This window comes from Mastigoproctus giganteus, chromosome 6, assembly GCF_048544385.1.
Source record: "Mastigoproctus giganteus isolate SK-2022 chromosome 6, ASM4854438v1, whole genome shotgun sequence".
Lineage (NCBI taxonomy): Eukaryota > Metazoa > Arthropoda > Arachnida > Uropygi > Thelyphonidae > Mastigoproctus > Mastigoproctus giganteus.
In genome coordinates this window covers 148,338,958-148,364,509 of record NC_143580.1, presented here as the reverse complement: position 1 = coordinate 148,364,509, position 25,552 = coordinate 148,338,958, and the positions used below count along the sequence as shown (strand labels likewise).

Here is a 25,552-nt window from a genome sequence, read left to right as displayed (position 1 = left end):
GCCATAATTATGAAAGATTGCTCTGCTAATTGCTCGACAAAATTAGCAGAGCAATCTGTTTTTCATGAATATTTTATTTTGAACAGTGTCGCGGAAAGCGAATATTTGATATAATAGGCATCCTGGCATGCAAATTCCGAGTATCCAATAGAAATTGATCTACCACGTTAAAAGCCGCCCATTATGAAAATTATTTATCCCTATGAAAGAACGGGTTGCGAGCGCATCACTTCATTTCCGTTTCTTTGGTTTTCTCAGTGGGATAGCCACAACTCCAGTACTCAGGACGGTAAGTCATCGTTGTTTAGATGATTCTTTGAGATGGCATGCTGTTGGACTACTTGAAGCAGACAGTCGCAGGCGGAGATGGCACGTTGACTATGTGTCAAGTAGTGTCGTCTCAGTGCTATGTAAACGGTTTCAGGAGAGAGGGGCAGTTTACGAGGTCGCCCGAGGATTATGTCAACCAGAAGAAACGCTATCTGGCTCTAACAGCAAGACGGAACTCTACGATGCCCTATCATCAACTGTATCTTGAGGTTGCAGCGGCCACAGGCAAAAAAATTTCCAACCAGACTGTGTAAGAAGGCTCAATTCAAGTGGACTCTATGCAAGGAAGCCAGCGGCTTGCATCCCATTAACCCAAAACTACTGCAGAGCTGGTGGAAACTGGTGCCATGAACATGTGACTTCGGGCCCTGACAAATGGGGTCCAGTTCTGTTTTCTGATGACTCCTGATTTAGCTCCCGATTTACAAACAGAATCTAGATGTAGAATAGAGCTGCGGAAATTTGCCTTTAGCCAGCGGGTGGGCAATTGCTGGAAAAAACTTCCTTGAGTACTGCGTACAGGTCTGGAGGCCTCATTTTAGGGAGGATGTAGATTTGCTTGAGCATGTACAGAGAAGGGCAACAAGATTGGTGAGGGGAATGAAGGGATCCACTTACCAAGAGAGGCTTAAGTTCTGCAAATTGCAGTGGCTGGAGACTAGGCACCTGCGCGGTGATCTGATTGAGGTATATAAGGCCTTGAATGGGTTGAGCACGCTGAATTCTGATGGAGTCCTTCCACTTGTTCAGATTACGAACCTAAGGGGCATAATTCAAATTAAGAAAAGACAGATGTAGAACAGATGTGCGGAAATTTGCCTTTGGCCAGCGGGTGGTTAATTGCTGGAACAAACTTCCATCTGTCGTTGTGGAAGTTGATAGGTTAAATAAATTTAAGGAGGAACTGGACTGGCATTTGGAGGGAATAGCGTGATTTTTTTGGCTGATGCTGCATCAGCTCATACACTTGCTTTCTTGCATCACATGCCACTGCTACTACTACTACTACTACTACTACTACTACTACTATCTGTCGTTGTGGAAGTTGATAGGTTAAATAAATTTAAGGAGGAACTGGACAAACATTTAGAGGGAATTGTTTTATAAATTTTTTTTTTTTGGCTGATGCTGCATAAGCTCATACACTTGCTTTCTTGCATTACACGCCACTACTACTACTACTACTACTTTATTTCATTAGGAGGCAACGAGGAATGTGAGACCATCCCTCCAATATCATAAAAAGGGACAGCTACGGTGGAAGCGGTGTTTTCATGTGAGACGAAATAATGATCAACGGCCGTACCTCTCTTCGCGTTTTTGATAGGGGTACCGAACTGCACAGTGGTGCTGAGAACAGATCGTCGAACCTTATTTGCGACATTTTAGGAGTGTGGTTGCCCAGATTTTCTTTTCATGCACAACAATGCCACCATAGAGCTCAAGTGGTGGAGTAATCTTGCAACTGAATCCAATGACTGCCATGGCCAGTCACCAGACATAAATCCGAGCAAACATGTTTGGGACGTCCTTGGTCCTTGGGACGTACGTGGCCACATCACGTACCTTTGTTATCAATGAATAACAAGAGAGCACGCCTCCTGTGGGTACAGCAACACCAGCACTGGTCTATCAAGATTGGAAAACAGTTGCTTGGTCTGACAAGTCAAAATTTCTGGTGCATCATATTCTTAACACACATTGGGTCCATTGATACCCACAGATTCATGTCTGAATGCCACATCGTACCTAAACATTGTTGCTGACCAAGTGCATCCGTTCATGTTGACAGTTTATCCTCAGTCAGATGGTTACTTCCAGCAGGATAATGCGCCAGTGCACAAAACCCGAATAACTATGAATTGGTTCGAGGAACATGACAATAACTTTTCTTTTCTGCAGTGGTCCGCTAAGTCAGTGGATCTCAATCTTATTGAACATCTTTGGGATGAGCTGGAAATGGGAGTTCGCTGCAGGCCAACACCTCCGTTGAATCTCAAGGAACTGCGTGACACACTCATGTCTGCATGGTACTCCATTCCTGCACAACGTTTTCAGCATCTTGTTCAATCCATGCCTTGACGAATTCAGGCTGTTTTTAAGGCTAAAGGAGGCTCAACACACTACTAGGTAGGTGTATTTAATAAAGTGGCAGCACAGTGTATACTGAGCATGGGTCACCGCTGTCGGGCCTGTTGAGCTGTTGGAGGTGATCGTACGGCGTACTAATGTGATGTGACTATATTTATGAGCATCTTGTGTCGACTTCTGTAGTCGACACAAGGGGATATTTACAGGGGTTATACAAGAATTGTATAACCCCTTTACAGGGGTTATACAATTCTTGTATAACCCCTGTAAATATCCTATATACCTTTCCGAAGTTTCTTGTTGTCAGGGGTGGGCTGTCCCCAGGCTGAAAGGGGTGTACTACACCCCTTTCAGCCTGGGGACAGCCCCAATGTTCAAGGGGCACCCAGCCCCAATATTCAAGGGGTACTTGAAAACCTGAAACACATACACAAACTCATTTTTAGGCAACCCGAATAATTAAATTCTTCTGCCGTGCTGTGTGTCTCATGTCTGTTATTTGCACGTGTTCTCTGGTCGATTTTTCTCTTTTACTGGACGAAAGGCCATGCTATCTACGCCCGAGACCGACTGACTCAGCTACGGAGTGAAAAAAGCCCATTAAAGTTTCTCGCATCAGCGACGGGATTCGAACCCGGGCCTTTTCCTCCCGGTATGGGGAGTACGGTGACGATACCACTGTGCTACACGCGCAGACAAACTTACAAAAAAAAAAAAAAAAAAAACTATTATTTTAGGCCACCCAATTAATTAAATTCATTTGCCGTGCTGTGTCTTATGTTTGTAAATTGCGTGTATTCTATGGTCGATTTGTCTGTTTTGCTGGACGAAAAACCCAGATTCTGGGGGGTAAAACCTTGCTGTCTACGCCTGAGACCGACTAGATTAGCCACGGAGTGAAAAAAGCCCATTAAAGTTCCTTGCGCCATCGATGGGATTCGAACCCAACAACCCGGGCCTTTTCAACCCGGTGTGGGAAGGACGGTGACGATACCACTCTGCTACCCACGCAGACAAAACTTACATGCACAAAAAAACTATTATTTTTAGGCAACCCGAATAATTAAATTCATCTGCCGTGCTGTGTGTCTTATGTCTGTTAATTGCGTGTGTTCTACGGTCGATTTGTCTGTTTTTGCTGAACAAAAAACACCACTCCAGTTTCTGGGGGAAAACTTTGCTATCTATGCCCGAGACCGACTAACTCAGCCACGAAGTGATAAAAGCCCATTATAGTTCCTCACGTCATCGACGGGATTCGAACCCGGGTCTTTTCTACCCGATGTAGGGAGGACGGTGACGACACCACTGTGTCGTCACCGTCCTCCGTAAGTTGTCTTACCGTGTCGTCACCGTCCTCCGTAAGTTGTCTTACCGTGTCTCACCGTGTCTCACCGTCCACCGTAAGTTGTCTGCGCGGTGACGACACCACTGTGTTGTCACCGCGCAGACAACTTACATACACATATGAAGAAAATTTTAAAGGGGCGCCACATACCCTAAGAACAACCCTGCTTGCTGTTCCCCCTCATTTCATCGTTATTCTGTGGTACGCCACCATACCAAATTTTGTCCTGCTTCATCGCAAGCTGCACGAGTTACACCACTTTTTGTACGTGTTCTGTTAATTTTGTTGAGTAGTTATACATACATTGTAGTTTTACAATCCAACTCGTAAAAAAAAGAGTGTCAATCCTTGTAAGGAAGGAAGGCGATTACTTGCTGTGTTTTCCCTTTCAAACCACAATTTGATTTCCTTTTTCTAATGATTGCAAGCAGAAATGCACACTGAAACTTTGAGAACGAATATTCAGGTACACAATGTTGCATCCTTCTCTCTCCTAATCTTTATGCAGTTCTATGCGTTCTCCACATTTAAAAATAACGCTGGTTTTGATTTCATTAATGTCTCGATTCTTAATTTTCATTTCAGTTCCATATGAATCCTAATTTTTTGAAAACTTCTAAATTGGAATTTAATACCGCTAGGTGACTCATTTTCGCTCAGTCACGTGATGAAAAATCCGGGAAAATTTGTTGCGTTTGGCGACTTGTATGATTTTGTACACAGAGATCTTACTACTCTGTGATTTTGTAGTTCATAAGTGTGTAGTTTGTATACATTTGTTTTCGATACATAAGTCATGAAGTAATAAACTCCGTTTCTCTATTTTTTTTATTACCTTATGTTAATGAAATTGCGTCATGCAGCCTTTGCAGTATGTGATAAACCTTCAGAGAGGAAATTATGGGAACTTTAAACAGCAGAGTAAGTTGAGAGTTTCATTTTATTCCTCCGTTATTCTGACTGGTATTATACTACATGAAGGATCGCTTCGTTAACGTAGAGGTTCGTCATCATTATCATACCTCTCTGCCACTTGTCAGGGCTATAACCGCCAGAGATCATCATTTCTCCATCTCTTACTGATGGTAGCTTTAGTCTCTGATTCCATTTCAGATCTGCAGATGGCAAAAAAGAGCATATCAGAAATGGCTTGTCATATTTTTAATTCAGTGAAAGTGTTGTATGTATACTGTTTGTGTATGTGTGTGTATATATATATATATATATATATATATATATATGTGTGTGTGTGTGTATGTATACACACACAGTCAGACCTGTGTGTGTTCGCTCTCCAAATGCTCAACTGACACAAACCATGTAGTGGCATAGACTGTCATAATCCCCTTTTAATCGAAACACCTGCCCCTACCTTTGTCTTTGAAATAATATAAAATACACAAGCACATATTTGTTCAAGTTTACTCAGACTTTGGGGAGGGAACATCTGGATCTGCCAGTGCCCTATGCTCCACCCTTCTAATTCTACTACTGTTTTGATATTCCTAAGCTTTCTTGAAAGTTTTAATCCTATTTTATTAAAACAGACCTCTCCTTAACGAACTTCCATATAGCGCATTTTTTTGATTTCTCCCTGGTCATTACAGTGAAAATAGTTTCTGTATAATGAAGAAAATTTCCATATAACGAACTGATTTCGAGTGACCTAGGTACACATTGTTCACACCTTTGGCATTAGAGCTGATTCTGTAGAAAGCAAGAATTAAAAGATAAAAGGATTAAGAATTAGCTTTTAAGAGCTAAAGGGATTAATTAAGAGCACGAGTGAAGGGCTAAAACATTCCACAATTTGATGGTGCCAGTAAAACCTATACAGGCACCTCTACTGTACTGAGAAGTTGCTCTGGTCAACTGCAATTAGTGTCCACAGCCATTTGTAAAGATTAAGGCATATTTTAGCTCTAGTCAATCTGATTTATACTGTAAGCACCCTATTAAAGAATTAGGAGAGAGTAATTTTCCTTTATCCTGAAATTCATCTGTTGTTTTGCAGAAATGAGTTATCCACACCTTCACTAAATTTCACCTGTCTTTGTTTACATGGTAGCTACAAATGGTCCCTAAATCAGTTTTGTTTTAGTTGCTGTACAAATACCTTACAATGTCTGAGAGTTATACTTTTTCCACTACACTCAATCCTTGAGTGTAGTGCAAAAAGAAATCACTTTAAAATTTGGCATCCCTGCCAATAGTGTATGAGAAAATGGGACCCAGTCGGAAGCATCGGAAATTATGCCTGTATGAAGATGTAGATGAAGCCGGTTTCCATACCAAAACATGCCGATATCATGGCTGTTAATAAAGGAAAAGGCTATGGAGTACGCTTCTTTTCTGGGGCATAAAACATTCCAAGCCAGTTCTGGATGGCTGGAAAAATTTAAAAAGTGCCATGGCTTACTGGAAAATATTATTTCTTGCAGAAGTGGAGTTGTAATCGAAGGAGACTACTTATTGGAAAGAAACAGTTTTTAGTTTCAAAGGAGTAAAGTCGTTAGAGTTGGACTACAACAAAAAATCATGGATGACAAGTGAAATTTTTGAACAGTGGATTTTTAAATTTCTATAGAACGTTGATAAAATAAAACAGAAAAATCACGTTCATAGTTGATAACTGCCCTGCCCACCTTCATTGGTAATTTTGAAACTTACAAGTGTAAAGCTTGTTTTATTCCTTCTGAATACCTCGTCTAAACTGCAGCCAATGGATCAAGGTATTATCAAGAATTTGAAAATGTATTACCGAAGGCACATACTGAAAAAAATTATACCAAGAATAGAAACCAACCACCATATAGATTCTGTTATAGAGTTGCAGGCAAAAGTGTGCAGTTAAGATGTGATGGAAACAACAAGTAATAATTGTTTTGCAAAAGCAAGTTTTGCTAAAATGCCAATGAACAGCAATGAGAGGGATGAACTACTACAAGATATTGAGCAATCTTGGGAAGAACTCCAAATGAGAAATGTGATCAGTGGAGAAATTGTTCTTGATAAATCAATATGTTAATATTGATGTCATAGTAGCTGAAACACCTGAGTGACTCCAGTATTTTGGAGAGTATTCAAAGAACTAGTGGCAATATCGATGATGAGTTGGATGAAAATGAGGGCATTATTAAACCTTCCAAACATGAAATGTTGGCAGCATTTGAAACCTTGTAGCGAGGCCTTCTGTGTGAAGAAAATGTGCGGGAAAATATATTTGAGTAATGTTTAAACAAATGCAAACATTTTTATGAACGATGTACACTAAAAACCAGTGTACAACAAAAAAAAAAATAAATAAATAAATAACCAATTATTTTACAAAATAATTCTTAAAAATGTACTAATATATTGTGTGCATTATGTAAGTAGTCATTTCTTAATATGTATGTATATATTAATAAATTAATTGTTTTAAAATGTTAGAAAATGTATTCATTCCCACTTATTTCTGATTTATTTCGCATCTTTTACTATATTTTGAATGTTCAATTACAATATTTTTCATCATTGAAAAAGTCATATTTCTTTACAACAAAAATTTCTGCTTTACAAATTTTTTCAAGTAAAGAACTGATTTCATTACTGACTGTATGCGTGTATATATATATATATATATATATATATATATATATAGAGAGAGAGAGAGATTTATTCTATTCAGTGGAATAAATATCTCTAGGAGGAAAACTTTTTTAATGTGTATATATATATATATAATGTATATAAAATGTTTTAATGTATATACATACATTAAAAAAGTTTTCCTCCTAGTGATATTTATTCCAGCCAATGGGAGAAGAGAGCAAGGCAATACGTCACTACAAATGCAATTAATTATTGACAACTACCTCCATAACTTATCAACCTCGTGCACGTGCTTTGCTGTCTAACATTTGATGTTCCATTGTAACGTTTTTTGTATATTAATATATATATATATATATATATATATATTCATATATTGGTAAATAGTTTAGCCATTTGTAAATATTTTAAATATTTGTATAGTTTGTAAATATTTTAGTCCCGCTCTTTTGGATGCAGCAATATTTCTCATGCATTATGGGAACCTGAAGCAAAAGGCCTTTTGCTAAGTGATCTATGTGAACACAGGTAAATATTACATAGTGATATTTATTTGACCTTGAAAATGCCTCGCACTACAAATGCACAGGTAAATAATTACATGTTGATCACAGTGACATAGTGTTTGACATAGTATCTGGCGGCACTGGGGTCTCCCCCAACTCCACATTTTTACTCTGGGTGTATGTGCATTTTGTGAAGTATTAGTGTGGGTGTGTTGTTCCTCTGGTCACTTATCCTGGGAGTGGCTGTGGAGAGCCACTAACAACCCCAGTTTCCATCACTGCCACGGAGAGGTGGGCTAGGACACATTAGGAGTGAAGAAAGCTCTGGTGGGGTGAACCCTGGAGTAACCTGGGTTTCCAAAAAAAAAAAATTTTTTTTTTATTGGAAAGGAGATAATGGGAAGATAGGAAGAGAGTGGGATAAAAGGGGTAGAGAACAGAGAGGGGAGTATTGAGGCACTCGCCTGATTTAAAAGGGGAAACAGTAAGGGGACCCATGGTACAGAATGTTCACCTTGGTCCAGAGGGTGGAAGTTGAAATTGGGTTGTGAGATGAGCCACCAGGCAAGAGGGGGTAGGAGCCACACGGGGTGGGGGAAGGGGATTGGAGGAAGGAGACTCAACCACCCCAGGTGGGAGTAATTAAAGAACAGGGAAAGAGATTACTTTGGTGGAGTGTGCTTTTTGCAGCTGTGTCCCACACTGGCCTGGGGGTTACCCTAATGGCCAGCGTGAACATCCCACACCATGCCAGCTAGGAAAAGCTACAGCATGGTGTCAGCTTGGATAGCCATGAGGCCCCTGAGGGCCGGCATAGCCATCAGACTGTCAGGTGAAGAGGCTAAGGTAGAACATGCAATTAATAATAACTTTTCATTCACTCAACATTCACACAATTTTGCTTTTTATAGTTTTTTCTTACTTTCTATTTTATTTTATATATTAGGTTAGATATCGATCGGTGCGTTTCAACAGGTGTGTCTTCTAAGTAATATGTAGAGGTATGACAGGTGTGTCATACCTCTACATATTACTTAGAAAAGCATGCACAGGGGTTGGCGAGCAAAGCAAGCAGGGGACGCAGCCCCCCTAGTACAGTATATTATTAAAACAAAGCAATTTAAGTGACAAACCAATGTGTCAATAATCTTGTATGCCATAGATTGCGAAAACCATTTTACACATGAATCCCCTCTGAATTGGTGGCGTAAAGTCACCTAATCTTTTTTTAAGTAGTTCAAAATGGAAATCTATTAAAAAAAAAAAAAAATCAAAATCTTACGCTTGAATAATTCATTGTCAAGAGGAGAAAAGTGTCTACTATTAATGTTAGATTTTCAGGCCTGTACATCGTATTTCTGCTGACTTGCTTGCAAGATGGCATTCACTTTAATGGGAATTGGGGTGATAAGCAACCAATCACTGTGAAGCACTGGGTGCAGTTAGACTTGTTCATTACTCATTTTTGCAAAGATCCATGGGTAAGAGCCTTGTAGACTAACTGAAGGTGTAATTCAATCTAAATGCTACTTTACTTTTCAGTCACCTTATTAATCCCCCCCCCCCCAGAAAAGATCTGTTCTGATTCCTTCCTAAACTTTGCACTATAGTAATTGTACTTAAACACAAATATAGAAGTTGAGCAGCTTTGTATTGTAATCAGTTTTCTATTATTTTGCCCCTCCCCACAAAATGACACACGATCTGCCACTGATTGGAAAAGTCTTTTTTACATTTTATAGCAACTTTCATTTAAAGTTAGAAAAGAATATCATACTTGACAACTAAAACAAAATTTTTACAAAAGCAACAACCAAATAGTATATATATGTTTGGTATCCCTACTTGTCAGCGTGCCCTCAGTGGGTAGCACAGTTGGTAGGATCGCCGTCCTCCACACACTAAGTAGAAAAGACCTGAGTTTGAGGTCCCATCAATGACAGGAAGAATTTTTATGGGCCTTTTTCATAACATGGCTGAGTTAGTTGGTCTCAGGTGGGAGTAGGGTGGTTTTTTGTCCAGCAAAGAGAAAATTGACCTCAGAACACGTGCAATATACAGACTGTACATGGAGCAATATGGCCTTAGTCACTGATGCTCCCAAACCTCACACTAATAGAATTTATTTTAAAAATGTTACAATTGCTATAATCTAAATAAACTGCTCTAAAACAAAGAATTTTCCATAATAATTTAATCATTATTATTTATTTCATAATTTAATTATAAAAGCACGAGTGTCTTCTTAAGAATGGGAGATTTAAAACATTTCAGTTTTATCTTATTGGAGCAGTGAGGAGAGTAACTTACCAGGGGACAAAATTTTTAAATCAACTGGAAGACTTAATCCTATTGGCATTACGAAAAGTACTTATAGATGAATATTTTAGACCTGATCATAACCCATGATACTACAAAAGTTGATAGTACAGAAACTTTGATGAGGTGTGATCATCAAGTGCTAAGATTGATGAGTGAGGTCTTGGCAATGGTAGGTCTTTTTCTTAATTAAGCAGATGATTCCGGTCAGATTTTTTTTAATCCACAGTAGTGTTACATATAACATTTATTAAAACAAAACAGTAATTCTGTTTTAATAGAATAGGATTAAAACCTTCAAGAAGGCTTAGGAATATCAAAACAGTAGTAGAATTAGAAGGGTGGAGCATAGGGCATTGGCAGATCCAGATGTTCCCTCCCCAGAATCTGAGTAAACTTGAACAAATATGTGCTTGTGTATTTTATATTATGTCAAAGACAAAGGTAAGGGCAGGTGTTTCGATTGGTGTCTCCATATCTATAGCCAGGTGGGCATGAGCAGCAGTGCGTAGCACATGCTTCTTGATTAGACCGGGGTTTGAGCCCGTGACCACCAAATACGGAGGATGTGGAAAGGTCAGGGATTGACCACTGCATATCCCCGGAGCAATATGGCCTTAGTTGCTAATGCTCCCAAAAAAAAATAACGGTGTTTTGATTAAAAGGGGATTATGACAATCTATGCCACTATATGGTCTATGTCAGTTGAGCATTTGGAGAGCGAACACAGGAGGATTATTGAATAACCTGAAAACTGCTGTCATGGAAGCCATTAAGAAATGATAGCACAAGGAGGATACAGAGGTGGATGAATAAAGAACTGGTTAATTTAATAGAACATGGGGGGGGAAGATATAGCAGAGATGCTCGGAGCTTTCCACTGCTCTGCAATGGAAAGCTCCGAAGCATATAGTTATAAGTTGATATATAAGAGTACCCAGAAACAGTTAGGCTGGCAAAAACTAACCAAGAGAAACCACTGGTTAAGACAGTAGGGGAAAGTGACAAGGAGTTATGTGTATGTAAATAAAAATAAGAAAATTACAAATCAGAATTGAATCCTTACTTAATGATGCAGAAAAGTTGTTGATAACCCAGCTGACGAACTGAATGGTTACTTTGCATCATTCATGATAATGATGAAAGGATACAGTGCATAGTGTCAAAATATTTTAGATTATGGGAGTGGTTAATGATCAGCATCAAGCAGGGCCCTATCAGGACAACTTGGATAGGCTTTGGGCACTGTCAGATAAGTTGCAACTTATGTTTTAATGCTGCAAAATGCAAGGTTTTAAACAACCCCAAAATAATTTATACCCTTGGAAGGGCTAAATTATAAATGGCAGAGGAAGAAAGGAATTTTGGTATTATGATCCAGGCACACTTAGTTCTGTGTGCAGTATGGACAGGAGAGGTGCCATGGGTGTCCTGTCGATGATTAATGGAATAGTTGCCCGAAGAGATAGAAAGAATATTATAATTACACTTTATATGGCTGTTGGTTGTGATTGTGTGTGGAATGCTACATCTAGTGTAGAGACCACAAAAAAAAAAAAAAAAGTTTTATGAAACTGTCCAAAAATAGGGGAAAATGCCTGGAGTTGTATAAAAGGTATTTTGAATCCTTGTTAAAAATTACAAATTACATATCTCATAGTATATCCATGTTATCAGAATCAATCTTTTCTTCATAATTTTTTATATTTATTTTTATTATATGATATCATTATTAAATTTTATTATTTATTTATTGCAGATTATACCAAATTAGACCTGGATTTTATGTTGAAAAGGTTGTATTATCAGCAGAATGATACTTTCATCTTGCATGGCGAGGTAGGTTTTTTTTTTTTTTTTTTTGTTTAAGAATTCAATATTTTCATTTAGACATACATGTAGATGTATTTAAATGCCTATTAACTTTTACCAGTTGGGGGAGAAAAAGACGATAGAGATCCAGCTTTAGCTGGGATGCTCTTGCACAGTCTACATGACATTCCCAGATTTTCTTCCAAATTAATGATAACGAATTAATGTCCTGTGCTGCAGCGGATAAAAATTACACTTCATCATGAAATGGAATAAACTGTATTTTACAGTTTTTTTGCTTTATTTATTTATATATATATATTTTTTTTTCACTCTCTTCATTTACGTAAATTGTAAGTTAATGCAAAATCTTTACATTTCGTGGCCTGGTCGAAGTTGACTATAGTGCAACATGTGCCAATTATGTGAGTTGACTACCACAATACAGTCACTTTACTCAACAAATTAAGAGTAACTGAATCTTCTTTTAACAAAAACACAATGAAAATACACAACATTGAAAAAGCCACCCTATTGGGTTGCTTTTTCACTAAAAATAAACTTTGTGCATTGATGTTGCACTGAGTTCATTTTTATTCACTAACATTGATGTTCCACTAAATTCTGCTTGAGTCATTAACCTTCAGATGGGAGTGCCTCAGGTTAATCGAGTGACATCAATGCCACTGATGCTTGGACTTAAACATCCAAAGTAAGCAAGTGCCTCCATTGGGAGATGCATTTAATCCATGCATCTCCCAATGGAAGCACTTGCTTACTTTGGATGTTTAAGTCCAAGCATCAGTGGCATCCATTCACTGCAGCTTAAGGTTTTTTTGATTCTTTCAAGTTTTACTTGTCAATAGTTAAGATTATACCCAAAAGCAGGTGGTTCTTAACATGCAAAAAAAAACATGCCTAATGTTTGGCAGAGTGGGTTTTATATTTAAAAAAAAATTAAAAAGATACATTTTTAATATAAATATTCTAAAAATGGAAATATAAAAATGAATTTTTCACAATTTTAAAATAAAGATTGAAAATAAAGGGTGCATCAAAAAGTGAACAATTTTAAATTATTTTCATGCCGATTTTAAGTTTATAAAATGGTGTACTTTATCTCAGGGTGTGTCTGTTGGTTTTTGGAAGTATCAGTAACCCTTTTTTTTTTGCATTTACAGTTGTGCCCCTATATCCGCTGATTCAGTTACCTGCAGTTAACCCCGGAAAAAAAACCGAAAAACTTAACACTTACTACTCGTGTGTCCAATACGATGCCTCCCTTTATTTTTTACGATGTCAATTTTAAATTGAATAGCTTCCCTTTATTTTTTACAATGCTGTGTATGGTTTTGTCACCAACGTTATAATGGTTCTTTAGAGATTTAACAGATGTGCCGTTTTCAAACTTTTGAATAATTTCAAGTTTTTGTTTAATATGAAAGCACAACTCTTGCATTTGCCCATCATTTTCGCGATTTCTAAACAAAAAAGAAAAAAAGTTACTATAAAAAAAAATTTCTGACATCCCTGACATAAATAACAAAACAAAATTTGTCCTTTTGCGGTGAGACGGAACACAACAATCGATACGAATCACTGAATCAAACTAAACATTTGGTCTCTTTTTTTTTTTTTTTCTTTTCTTTTTTTTTTTTTTTTTTTTTTTTTGTCTTGAGTGGTAGGTGTGAAGACAGCAGGGTTGCAAGATAATAGGTACACTAATCTCCCAGTGATGACTTATAAAGCCGGTTCTTGTTTCTTATTTACGACTTGCAAAATATCTGTTTATACATATTCTAGGTATTATTTGAATTTCATGATTTCTTGTTGACTTTTTTTTTTTTTTTTTAAATTTGGAGTCTTAAAGTGTCCCAGTTAATCCAATCCCAGTGAATTGAGAGTCTACTATACTTTATTATTACCATATTTAATGTTGGTAATGTCTTACTCTGTGTTTAATTTATCAATTAAACTTTATTATGCATATGTATGTACAGTACAAGAAAATCATGTTATATATGGGGTCAGCAGGTGTTCGCTTATATCTGCGTTTCAGCCATCCACGGTAGGTCTTGGAACATGTCCTCTGTGGATATGGGGGTCTTACTGTATTTCTTTCTGGAAGTATTTAAAGTAATAAAAGTTAAATCTTTATTGCAAAAATCAAATGCATAAACATACTTGTCAACATATGATATTTGTACAAAGTGTGGAGATATTTTTTTGCCTAATGTACTGACACTTTGTTTGCTATACTTAAGTTAAACATAAGCAGAGACACTAAACGGTACAAACATGTAGAAAGCACGTTGTTGGCTTTCCAGTAACCAGAGCCAATAGGAAGCTTAAATGACTTGTATAAGTAATGGGGTTGCACACAGTAAAAGTGGCGCCTGCGTAGCCAGGTGGGCAGGAGCAGCAGTGTGTAGCACATGCTTCTTGACTAGACTGGGGTTCAAGCCCGTGACCACCAAATACGGAGGATGCGGAAAGGTCAGGGAATGACCTTACCGCATATCATCAGAGCAATGTGGCCTTAGTTGCTAATGCTCCTAAAAACCAAACAACAACAACAACAGTAAAAGTTTATCGGAACATGCTGATGCTGATTGTGTTTACCTACTTGCTTTCCATGATGATTTCTAGTTTAATGGAATGAACACTTAAAAAGAAAGGTTGACCAGTGCCTACTGTTGATGCAGGAACTGACATTAATGAGTGTGGGGTAGCATAAACTCTAAGTGGGACCAGCTGTTCATCTATTGTTACTTATTCCAATATGAAGTGATTTTTATAAACAGTACTATCCTTTCCAAAATTATAAATTGGTTTAGATTAAAGTCTGAAAATACGTAAAAAAATGTCATGCTTGTAAAATCAGTTATTCCATAGGTTTTATTAAATTGTTATTTTCAAAAATTATGCTTTTTGTCTAACACCCATGTTTCAATACATTTTGTCTTACTTTCTTAGTATTCACCAAGAGTTTGTGTTTTCTTTTAAATTTTTGATAGTAGAATCAACTTAACTTGAATCAGGAATTCCAACTTGTGGCATGCATACCATCAGTGGCCTGTGCAGCTCATGTTAATAGTATTTGAAAAAAAAAAAAAAAGAAAGAAAAAAAAGCTCAGCATGTTTGAAAAAAAATCAGTTGTATAATTTCCCTTAGCTTCTGGATCTGTCCCTAGATTAGATGCTGCAGGAAAGTCTGGCTACTGCTGACCTAAATGATACTGTCAATTTGGCAAAGGTTAAGAAAGTTATTATGAAAAGTATTGGCAAACTGCTTTCCCATTAAGTACTGATTGATCTGAATCATTGTGTCTTTTAGTCAGTCATTTAACCTGGGGTAGTTTGTTATCCCACGTGTCAGTTAGTATATATCATTTGTCAGTTTATTCATTCAGTCAGTCAGTTTATCTGTTGTTACTCCCACTTCTCTCTCTCTCTCTCTCTCTCTCTCTCTCTTTCTCTCTCTCTCTCTCTCTCTCTCTCTCTCTCATTGAAATCTATTGGAATGAGCAGCAGCCTGGAAAACAGAATGCAGAATATTTCAGAGACTGCTGGGAGTCATTGCGGTACAAGTAAACACATGGGTTGTGTTAGGGTAGCTAAGAATAGGAACAGGTGCATGTATACTTGCGTGTACACCAATGCTAGGAGTTTTGTAAATGAATTTGAGGTATTGCTCAAAACATCAAAGGCAGATATCGTTGGGATATCAGAGACGTGGTGTCACACAGATATAAGGAATGCAGAATTGGAATTTGGGGAGTACAATGTGTACAGACCGGATAGGAATGGAGGAGGGGTTATGCTATTAGTTAAGAAACACGTAAAATCCAAGGAAGTGAAGCCAGTGGACATCGTTGGACAGTGCAGTGTCGAGTCAGTTTGGTGTGACATAAGTATTGGGAGATCAAAATTGAGAGTAGGAGTGTGCTATAGGCCTAATGACTCTCATGAGTATAATAAGGAACTGTATAGGGAAATAGAGTGGGCCAGCAAATCAGAGAGTCTTATAATGGGGGATTTTAATTTCCCAGATATTAACTGGAATTTGTGGGTTGGTCACTCACACACTAGCAAGGCTTTTGTGGATTTATTGATTGATTGTTTTCTACATCAGCATGTTCGGGAGGCAACTAGAGGGAGTAATACTCTTGATCTGATTATCAGTAGTGATTCTTCATGCATTAAGAATCTGCAGATAAAGGAACCACTAGGTGGCAGTGATCACAGTGTGCTGAAGTGGGATTTACTCAAAGCGGTAACTACCATCAGGGGTAAAGGGAAGGGTTTTTGCTTTCATAAAGGCGACTACGATGGTCTGAGACAGTATTTAAATTCTATACAGTGGGACCAACTGATGATGTTACCAACAGCAAATTCAAAATGGGAAGCATTCAAAGAACTTATCTGGGAAGCTATTAGGCTTTACATACCAACTAAGAAATATTGTTCAAGGTTTAGGCCTAAATGGATGTCAGATGAACTAATGAGACATATGGCAGAGAAGAAAAACGCATGGGATACATATAAATTAACATGGACACAGAAGCCTATGATAGATATAAGCTGATCTGTAACCAAGTTACAAAGGAGGTTAGGCAGGCAAAGGCAGATTACGAGATATCTTTGGCAAAGGATGCAAAGAAAAACAGCAAAGAGTTCTTTACTTATGTAAACTCTAGAAGGAAGGGGATGAATCAGATTGGTCCACTTGATATCGATGGTTCAACTGTTGATGATCCTGCTCAGGTAGCTAACAAACTAAATGAATATTTTGCATCGACATTCACTCATGAGTTATTCAGCAAGGGGAATGCCAGAGGTGAATTCAACTCTGGCAGTAAGCTAGATAATCTTGTAATAACTGATAGTAAAGTGGAGGAGAAAACGTTGAAGATAAACACAAGAAAGGCACCTGGGGTGGATGGAATCTATCCAGTTATATTAAAGGAGGCAGCAAAGGAAGTAAGCAAACCCTTAGCCATAATTATGAGAGCTTCCTTGAACTCAGGGGAGGTACCCATGAACTGGAGATGTGCAAATGTGACCCCAATTCACAAAAGAGGACAAAGGCTGACAAAAGTAATTATAGACCTGTGAGTTTAACTTCTGTTCCAGGAAAATTAACGGAGGCCCTGGTTAAAGAAGTACTGCAGGATCATCTAGACAAGACTTCAGTTATAGCTCAGACACAGCATGGTTTTGTTAAGGGAAAGTCTTGCCTGACCAATTTGATTGGATACTTGGATGCAGTCACAAAAGAACTGGATGCAGGGAATAACTTTGATATTATATATTTCGATCTTAGAAAGGCTTTTGATACTGTTGCACATGGAAGACTGCTGCACAAATTGGAGCAGTGTGGCATTGGAGGCAAATTGCTGCTATGGATAAAGGGGTGGCTGAGGGAGAGAAGACAGAGTGGTAATCAATGGACACTGCTCATCGTGGACTAATGTTATCAGTGGAGTCCCTCAGGGGTCAATGTTGGATCCATTATTGTTTTCTGTATTTATAAATGATATTGATGATGGTATATCAAGCTTAATGTCCAAGTTTGCAGATGATATAAAGGTTGGCAGGATTGTTAAGGACACTACTGATGCTATGCTGCTGCAACAGGATCTGGAAAGGTTGAGCAGATGCACCGAGAGGTGGCAAATGAAGTTTAACATTGACAAATGTAAAATACTACATATGGGGAAACAGCAACCCCAGAGCAACGTATCAACTCTGTGATACTACACTGACAGTGGTAGAGAATGAAAAGGACCTGGGGGTTATTGTGCAGGCAGATATGAAGTTCTCTGAGCAGTGCAGACGGGCTTCAAGAGTAGCTCATGGTGTCTTGTCAATGATATATAGGAATGTTTCTAGCAGGGATAAGGAGGTGATTATTCCCTTGTATAAGGCAATGGTCAGGCCACACTTTGAGTACTGTATACAGGTCTGGTGGTCTCATTTCAAGAAGGATGTAGAGCTGCTGGAACGAGTACAGAGAAGGGCAACAAGATTAGTGAATGTAACAAAGGGTTGCTCTTACGAAGAAAGGCTTAAGTTTTGCAAATTACAGTGTCTGGAGACTAGCCACCGGTGAGGTGATCTAATAGAGGTGTATAAAGCCTTGAATGGTTTGAGCATGCTCAGTGCTGATGGGATTCTTCCTCTTGCTCAGAGGCGCCTCCGTAGCCAGGTGGGAAGGAGCAGCAGTGCGTAGCACACGCTTCTTGATTAGACCGGGGTTCGATCCCATCACCACCAAATACGGAGGATGCGAAAAGGTCAGGGAATGACCACCGCATATTCCCGGAGCAATATGGCCTTAGTTGCTAATGCTCCTAAAAAACCAAATAACAAATAAATCCTCTTGCTCAGAATAATCACCTGAGAGGGCATAAATTCAGATTGAGGAAAGACAGATGTAGGATAGATGTGCAGAAATTTGTGTTTAGCCAGCGGGTAGTTGGTTGGTGGAACAGACTTCCATCCCTTGTTGTGGAAGTTGATAGCCTAAATAAATTTAAGGCTTAGGTGGACAGGTATTTCTAACGAACGGAGAGGTGAAATGGAAGTGTTTTTTTCTTTTGGCTGATGCTGCATAAGCTTACTTTCTTGCATCATATGCCTCTGCTAATGCTAATCAGTTTGTTGCATAATCCTATTCACTGTTATGATACAAAATGCTAATTTTATGTATCTAACCTCTGAATTGTGTAAATTGTTGAAATGAACCATGTTTGCTTTGGTGTTAAGCCATTTAATGACCTTTCAAACACACACATTTGCCATTCGGTAGCTAGTTATACCAACCACTGAACAATGTCAAATATTAGCAAATCTCACAGAAGATGCATAGTTTCAACTTTACATTCAGCAGCAATTTTTGTGTGTGGTGTTATAGAGTTTTTTTAAATTTAGATAACATTAGTTTATTTTACCTTGTTTATTTACCTTTTTGAACTTTTGTTCCATTTTGTTTGATATTTTTGTTTACCATTGTTAAAAAATTCCTAGGTTTGATGTGTGGCTTTAATTTCTATCAGAGCTCATTCATGTTTGGTGGTAGACGTTATAATCAAATTGTTACCATGGTGATTTGTGCTTACTAACAGTGTAGAGGATTCCACCTGTTACAAGGTATAATGCTGTAATTTTATGTTGCAGACCTGAGAATGTATATTACTGAAATGAACTACATTTATTTGCTATTGGAAGTTTTCTTTCTTTGTTTAGTTTTAGTTTTTTAATGGCCAAATGAACATTTCCAGCTCTGTAGCTGGTTATATTGGCCACTGACAACTGTTTCTAAGTGTAAAGTTAATTATTTTACATAACTTTCAAACATTTTATAAATGAAATGAGCAGTTTTGATGTGATGTTAGGGTTCATGCTCATTGCAGGACTATATACCAACTTGTTCTTCATTGTTTTATAGAATATTATACTGCTGATCTGAACACTTGTGTTCAACACCACCACTGGCCGAATATGCATGCATGCACCCCATTTATCTTTGAGAGAGAGCTAACAGAGTGTACACATGCTCATTTTACTGAGCATATTGCAGTAAAGTTGGCCATAGTTTTTGTAGTCTTCCGTTACCTTTACCGTGAATTTTAAACCTGAGTGGACAATATGGTCAAAGAACTGGAAAGAGTTTTAGATTTCTGCATGTCTGTCAGACCCTGTATATTTACTTTAGGATTAAATTAGAAAATGAGAACTGTATATTACTTTATATTTTTGGTTTTGTTCATTGGAATCATTTTTAGTTTGTTTGCCTGTACTGAGGGAGCTTAATAGTTTATTATTACTTTCCTATTTCAGAATGCAAATGTACCTCCATATGCTTGCAAGTTTAGCTCAGGTCAGTTGTTAATTTTATGTTATTCAGTATTTTTTAGTTTTTTTTTTTTTTTTTATAGTCATTGATATTTAAATATCATCCCATTGTTATTCATTTACTGTACTAATACTGAAATTTTACACTATGATTTTAGTAATTGGACTGGAACATATTTTGACTGTAGCAAGTGAGGAAGGTGATATTTTTTTGTTGGATTCAAACTTTAAAGCAGAAAGGCGTTTTATAACACGTATGTATGCTTTTGTATTCCCATTTAATTAATGCAGATACTTTTACCATAGTAAAATTTTTAAAATAGTCTTAATGAATAATATTCCCTGTGTAATGCGAAGTGGTTCTTAAATTTTTGAAATATATAGGAAGGAATGAAGAAATTATTATCTGACTATGTTTATTTATTTTCTGTTGAATTTTTTGTTTACTAAAGTTTATATTTCTATCATCCTCTGTACTTTTCTCTGTTTGCAAAGGTCATAACCGCTTATTTTCTAGATAAGTTTTTCTGTACAGAGATATTTCTCTGCATATGCTTAGTGTTTGGACAGCAGTTTTCCCACACTACAACTAATGTTGGTAGTACAGGTTGTACTACAATTGTACAACCTGTACAGTAAAGTTGGTAGTACTACAATTACAATAAACTAAAGAATACGAAGTATTCTGCAGTTTATTGTAATTGTAGTACCTTACTGGAAAGTATGGTCAAGGAATGATCAGGTTTTATAAAACCTGAAGTTTTTTGGTTTTGGCTTTGCACTCGATCTAGGCATGTGAGAACTTCTTAGATATTTTGACAAATTTAGTTCAGAATAAAGATGACCGTCTGTTTAAAAAAAAAAAAATCAAGATCTGAATTGTGTAGATCGTCTAGATTGTAAAGCAACAAAATTGTGTGAAAGGTGCAGGAAAGTATATTGCAAATGCCATATACAGTCCATTCCAGTTATTTGGGACATATCGGGACTAGTGCATTTTGGCCTGATTAAGCGGCTGCCCCAATTATCTGAAGTTTCACGTAAATAGTTAAAAATACAATGTATCCCCCCCTTTACAATTGGTTCACTGTACAATCAAATCACATTACGACGAACTCAACATAGTAAAGTACCGTTCACATAGTAAAAGTACTGTCCGTTTTCACTTGTGCAGTAAGCGCCGGTCACTGTGATCACATAATTGAATTTTAATTCTCTTAAACAGAAATTCTAATTAGTGAAAATAGGAGGAATATTATCCACAGGCTATAAAAGTAAAAATATATTAAGCACAAATTTAGTCTTTATTACCTTACCAATTAAAAAATTAAATGATACGTGAAAATCGGAAGAATATACGTGATAATCGGAATAATTAATACCTACTGTAATATGTACATACGAACTAGTGGACAGTTCTGTTCACTGACATTTGTGGGTGGGGATTAAAATTTAAAACAGTAAAAAGATAAGCAATCAATAACAAAGAACACAAATTGCAAGTAACACAATATGCACAAGTGAAAACGGAGTAACGAGTTACAAAGCTTTAAAAATAGGAATAAAGAGAAGATCTGAAAATTAATTTTTTTATATGATTGAAGATTTCATGGAAGTGTAAACCCATTTCACCATAATAACCCACAGAATTCCAGCTGTTGGTATTATTGCAAATTCAGCAAGATCGAGTTTACTGTCTGTTTATGATAGATTTCACTAACAGAAAAGCCCAATAAACACTGCTAATTGTTTTACGGTTGCGACCTCCAGAATTTCGACCAAACCATGTGGCTCAGTCGGAGACAATCATAGGGTAATCTCCAGTGCTACAGTCTCCTGCCCCAATTAAACGGCATGCTGTCCCAATTAAGAGAAGTAAACCCTGGCTATTTTCTCGATTGGTTTCTGTTTTTTAAGATTTGCCCCAAATAAACAGCTGCCCCGATTAACCAGGGCAGCCATATCCACTGTAGTCATAATATGCAAGAATTGCAAACCTCTGTAGTATAGTTATAGTGAGGCTGTGTTTAGGATTTTACATTTGTTGACAATGCAAGTCTCACTAATGCTAGTTATTGTCTATGCTGTTGAAGATGGACTAAATCTCACAAGTATAAGTCCACGGTAATGCTGGATATTGTCTGTTTTACGTTGAAATTGTGTGTTTATGTACACATCCATGGAGTGGAACATTTTAAAATCACATGTTCTTATATTTTATTTGTTTCTGTATTCTTGTCAGCATTTTTATTCTTTTAAAATGTAATCATGTAAGAAATATGTAGTAGAAGCTAACTAATTTGGTCTAATATGGAGAAGGGATAGTCAGAATTAGTAAAAAAGTCTGACTTATAGAATATAATTATATATAAGTATTTTTAGTTCATAAAAACAAGCAAATCTATTCAAATTCATTAACATAAGTTATTTAGATGGTATTAGGACACAAATATAAAAAAAATAAAATTTAATATTAAAAAAAAATGGAATACAAAGAATTCAGATCAAATAGAATACAAGTACAAGTAACCCCCATATAACAAAGTGCTTCTACAACACAGTTTCGCTCTAACATGATTGATAAATTGCGGCAATCCTTGCACAACACGGTACTTATAATATAATATAACACGGTTTAGCTCTAAAACGGTAAGAGAATTGTGGAAAAACTCACATAACACAGTATTTTTGAGCTTTTGTGCAGAGAAAACCCTGTTGGATGTAATTTTTCAACATTTCTGTTCTTTTTTTTTTTTTTTTGTGAATCTCTGCTGTTGACCCACTAGTCATAATGCAAAAAAAAAAAAAAAAATTGGGAAATCCCCATGTGCTACTGAACTTGTGCTTGTTTGAAACCATAAAAAATTGTGACTTCGAAGTATGCAGTTCGTGACCTTTTAAGGTTTTTGTAAGAAAAAGAACAAAGTTTAATAATACATACTCAGAAAAATGAAAATTTTCTGAGTATGTATTATTAAACTTTGTTCTTAAGAGCTGTATTGGAATAATTTCTTTGTTGTGAATTAAATTCCAGCCCTAAATTATGCCTAAGGAACTTTGGCATAATTTGCGTAATTGCTCATTTATTTAAAGAATGGTTTCTAAATTGTTTTGTGCCAGCTATGGAGAACTATTTAAAGCAGAAAAATCTAGATTTCAAAGTTTTATTACTATTGGATAATGCGCCAGGCCATCCAAAAGCTTTAAGTCTTCTAAAATGTTGAAATACTACCTAATACAACTTCTTTAATTCAGCCATTAGATCAAGTCATTATATCTACTTATAAAACTCGTTACAATAGAAAATAATTACAGTGGATTTTGGAAAAAATTGGTTCCAAATCTATTGAAGTGATGGAGGCGTGGAAACATTTTTTTAATTGTGGGCTGTACCGGAATCATGACTTTATCACTCAAAGAAGTAAAACCATCAGCATTAAATGCGTGTCGGAAAAATGTGTGACCAGAGTGAGTTCATTCAGGAAATATGGTCGAACCAGTAGAAAACAGTATCGGTGCAATAGTAGAACTTGCTAAGTCGGTAGGGGAAGGTTCTGATGATATGACTACTGAAGATGTTCAAGAATTACTGGTAGAAAAAGAGGCAGGCAAAGCGGATTTGGTGGAAATGGAATCGGAGGTGAACTGAATCAATTCAGAGAATGATAGCACAGATGAAAATTCTGAAGTTCCAGTTTTAGACTAAAAAGTAAGCAGGAAGGCATAAACTTAGCCGAGCAATCAATCTGATTTTTTGAATGCAGATCCTTTGACTGAAAAGAACACAAATTTCAAAAGGGAGCTTCAAAAATGTTTAGCTCCATACCATGCAATTTACAAAGATCTATCAAGCAAAAGCAAACAATCCCAGAATGCTGATTTTTTTAAAGAGAGCAGAAGATACACTAAATCTAGATGTTGCAGAAGAAAGTTCAAAAGGTGAAGATATTCAACAACAGAGAAAACGTTCTCATTTGATTGTGCTTAGCAGCAATGAAGAGGAAAAAATTAAATGAACGTACATTATCTGACATATATGTATCCCAGTTTGTAATGCATTTGTTCAGTTATTACTATTTTTAATAAAATTAAACTTCCGATAGTTATAAAAAAAAAAAGGATTTTTGTTAGCTTTTGGGACTTAACCATAGGTTGTATGAGGGCCTTGGACTGGGTGGTAAGAAAAGGTACTTGAAATTGCCATTGTCACTTGATAAAATTCCAGCAGAAGGTGGTGTTTTGTCTAACAGTAGCAAAATATTAAATGTTTTTATTTGCATTAATTTTCCCTCTTTAATAGTTTTACATATTTTACAAAGTGATTAACCGTTTATCACTACTTGTTAATCAATAACAGTGATTGTTAAACTTCTCAAAGAAGTTGGGAGCCATATTGTTAATTTTCATTTAAGAAAAATCTCTGTTCTGCATAAAATAAAATGTATACATAAAAAAGAAAGCAGTCCAAATTAGTGAAGTTTTACTGTATATCCATCCTTTACCTTACAATAATTTGTTTACTGTTTTTCATCACTTTGTGATCACAGGTATAAGATAACATAATCAATTTTTTTTCTTTCTCTTTTCTGTGCCAACACTAGTGTTGATCAGAGGGCCACCACTCCACAGTTAAATAAGGAATTTTTCTTTTCTTCCTGAATGAGCAATACAAGCAATATTACCTGCAAAAAAAAATAAATTTTTATATTACAGTGGAATCATTTGGCAGATAGTGTTTTATTATTAAATATACCTTTAATGACTGGGTAATTGATTTGTTAACCGAGGTGGCTCTCTAGTCAAGAATTCAGAAAAATTAAAAATGGTTGAATTAAGTATAGAAAAATAAATTCCAATATTGTATGTCAGATAAAAAGATCTAGACTATAAAAGCAAAATTAAAAGATATTAAAAATATGCTGTAATAAAGTAATCTAAAGTTTTCAGAGCTTAAATGTATTAAGCATTTGTGGAATAATGACATACTTCTGTTAAATAGCTTATTATACCAATACTGCAAAGACTACTGTACTCACCTGCAGAGGCAGATAGTGATGCATGATACAGTCCAAGCAAGCACAGCAATTAATCTTTTTACTTTGGAATTTCCACCTGGAGTTATTTATTTGGCTTGGAGCTTTCAGATAGTCCTTATTTTCCTATTTTTGCATGCATTTTTTTAACTTGTTCTCCTCAAATTGCATTTTAATTTCCATTTTACATATATTTTGGGTCTGCGAATTGCATTTTATAATTACATGAAAAATAAAATATCAAAAATCACCAGGGAAGTTGTGATGTGAAAGATTTGCATATTCCACTCATACATACAAGGTGTGTCTGAAAATATTTAGTACTACATCCATAAAAAATTGGAATCTCAAGGGAAAAAAAATTATTCCCATTTAATTTTCAGTCATACATTCCTTGTAATTTATTATACCTCTTTGCACAGTCATACAACTTCTAGATGGCTCTGTGGAACTGATCTTGTGGAACTCTCTCATCATGCTGGTTGGGATCTCTGAAGTGCTATCAAAATGGTGCCCTTTCAGGTGGGATTTCACTCTGGGGAACAGAAAATAATCAGCAGGTGCCAAACCTGATGAATAAGAGGGATGATAAAGCACTGTAATGCCCTTCTGTGCAAGAAACTGCTCGATTCCTTGTGTTGTATGAAGGTGCATTATTG

At 36.6% G+C, this 25,552-nt stretch overlaps 1 protein-coding gene across 1 annotated transcript in view; it reads left to right on the top strand.

Moving 5' to 3' along the window:
• Nucleotides 1-4,621: 4,621 nt before the first annotated feature.
• The window catches only part of l(2)dtl (WD40 domain-containing protein denticleless), a 227,020-nt gene continuing 206,089 nt past the window's right edge, over nucleotides 4,622-25,552 (top strand). The window contains exons 1-4 of the mRNA XM_090376313.1: nucleotides 4,622-4,690; nucleotides 11,948-12,027; nucleotides 19,846-19,885; nucleotides 20,019-20,114. Of these exons, the coding sequence (XP_090232439.1) occupies nucleotides 4,627-4,690; nucleotides 11,948-12,027; nucleotides 19,846-19,885; nucleotides 20,019-20,114 (280 nt within the window). The 5' untranslated portion in view covers nucleotides 4,622-4,626. The remainder of the gene's footprint in view (nucleotides 4,691-11,947; nucleotides 12,028-19,845; nucleotides 19,886-20,018; nucleotides 20,115-25,552) is intronic.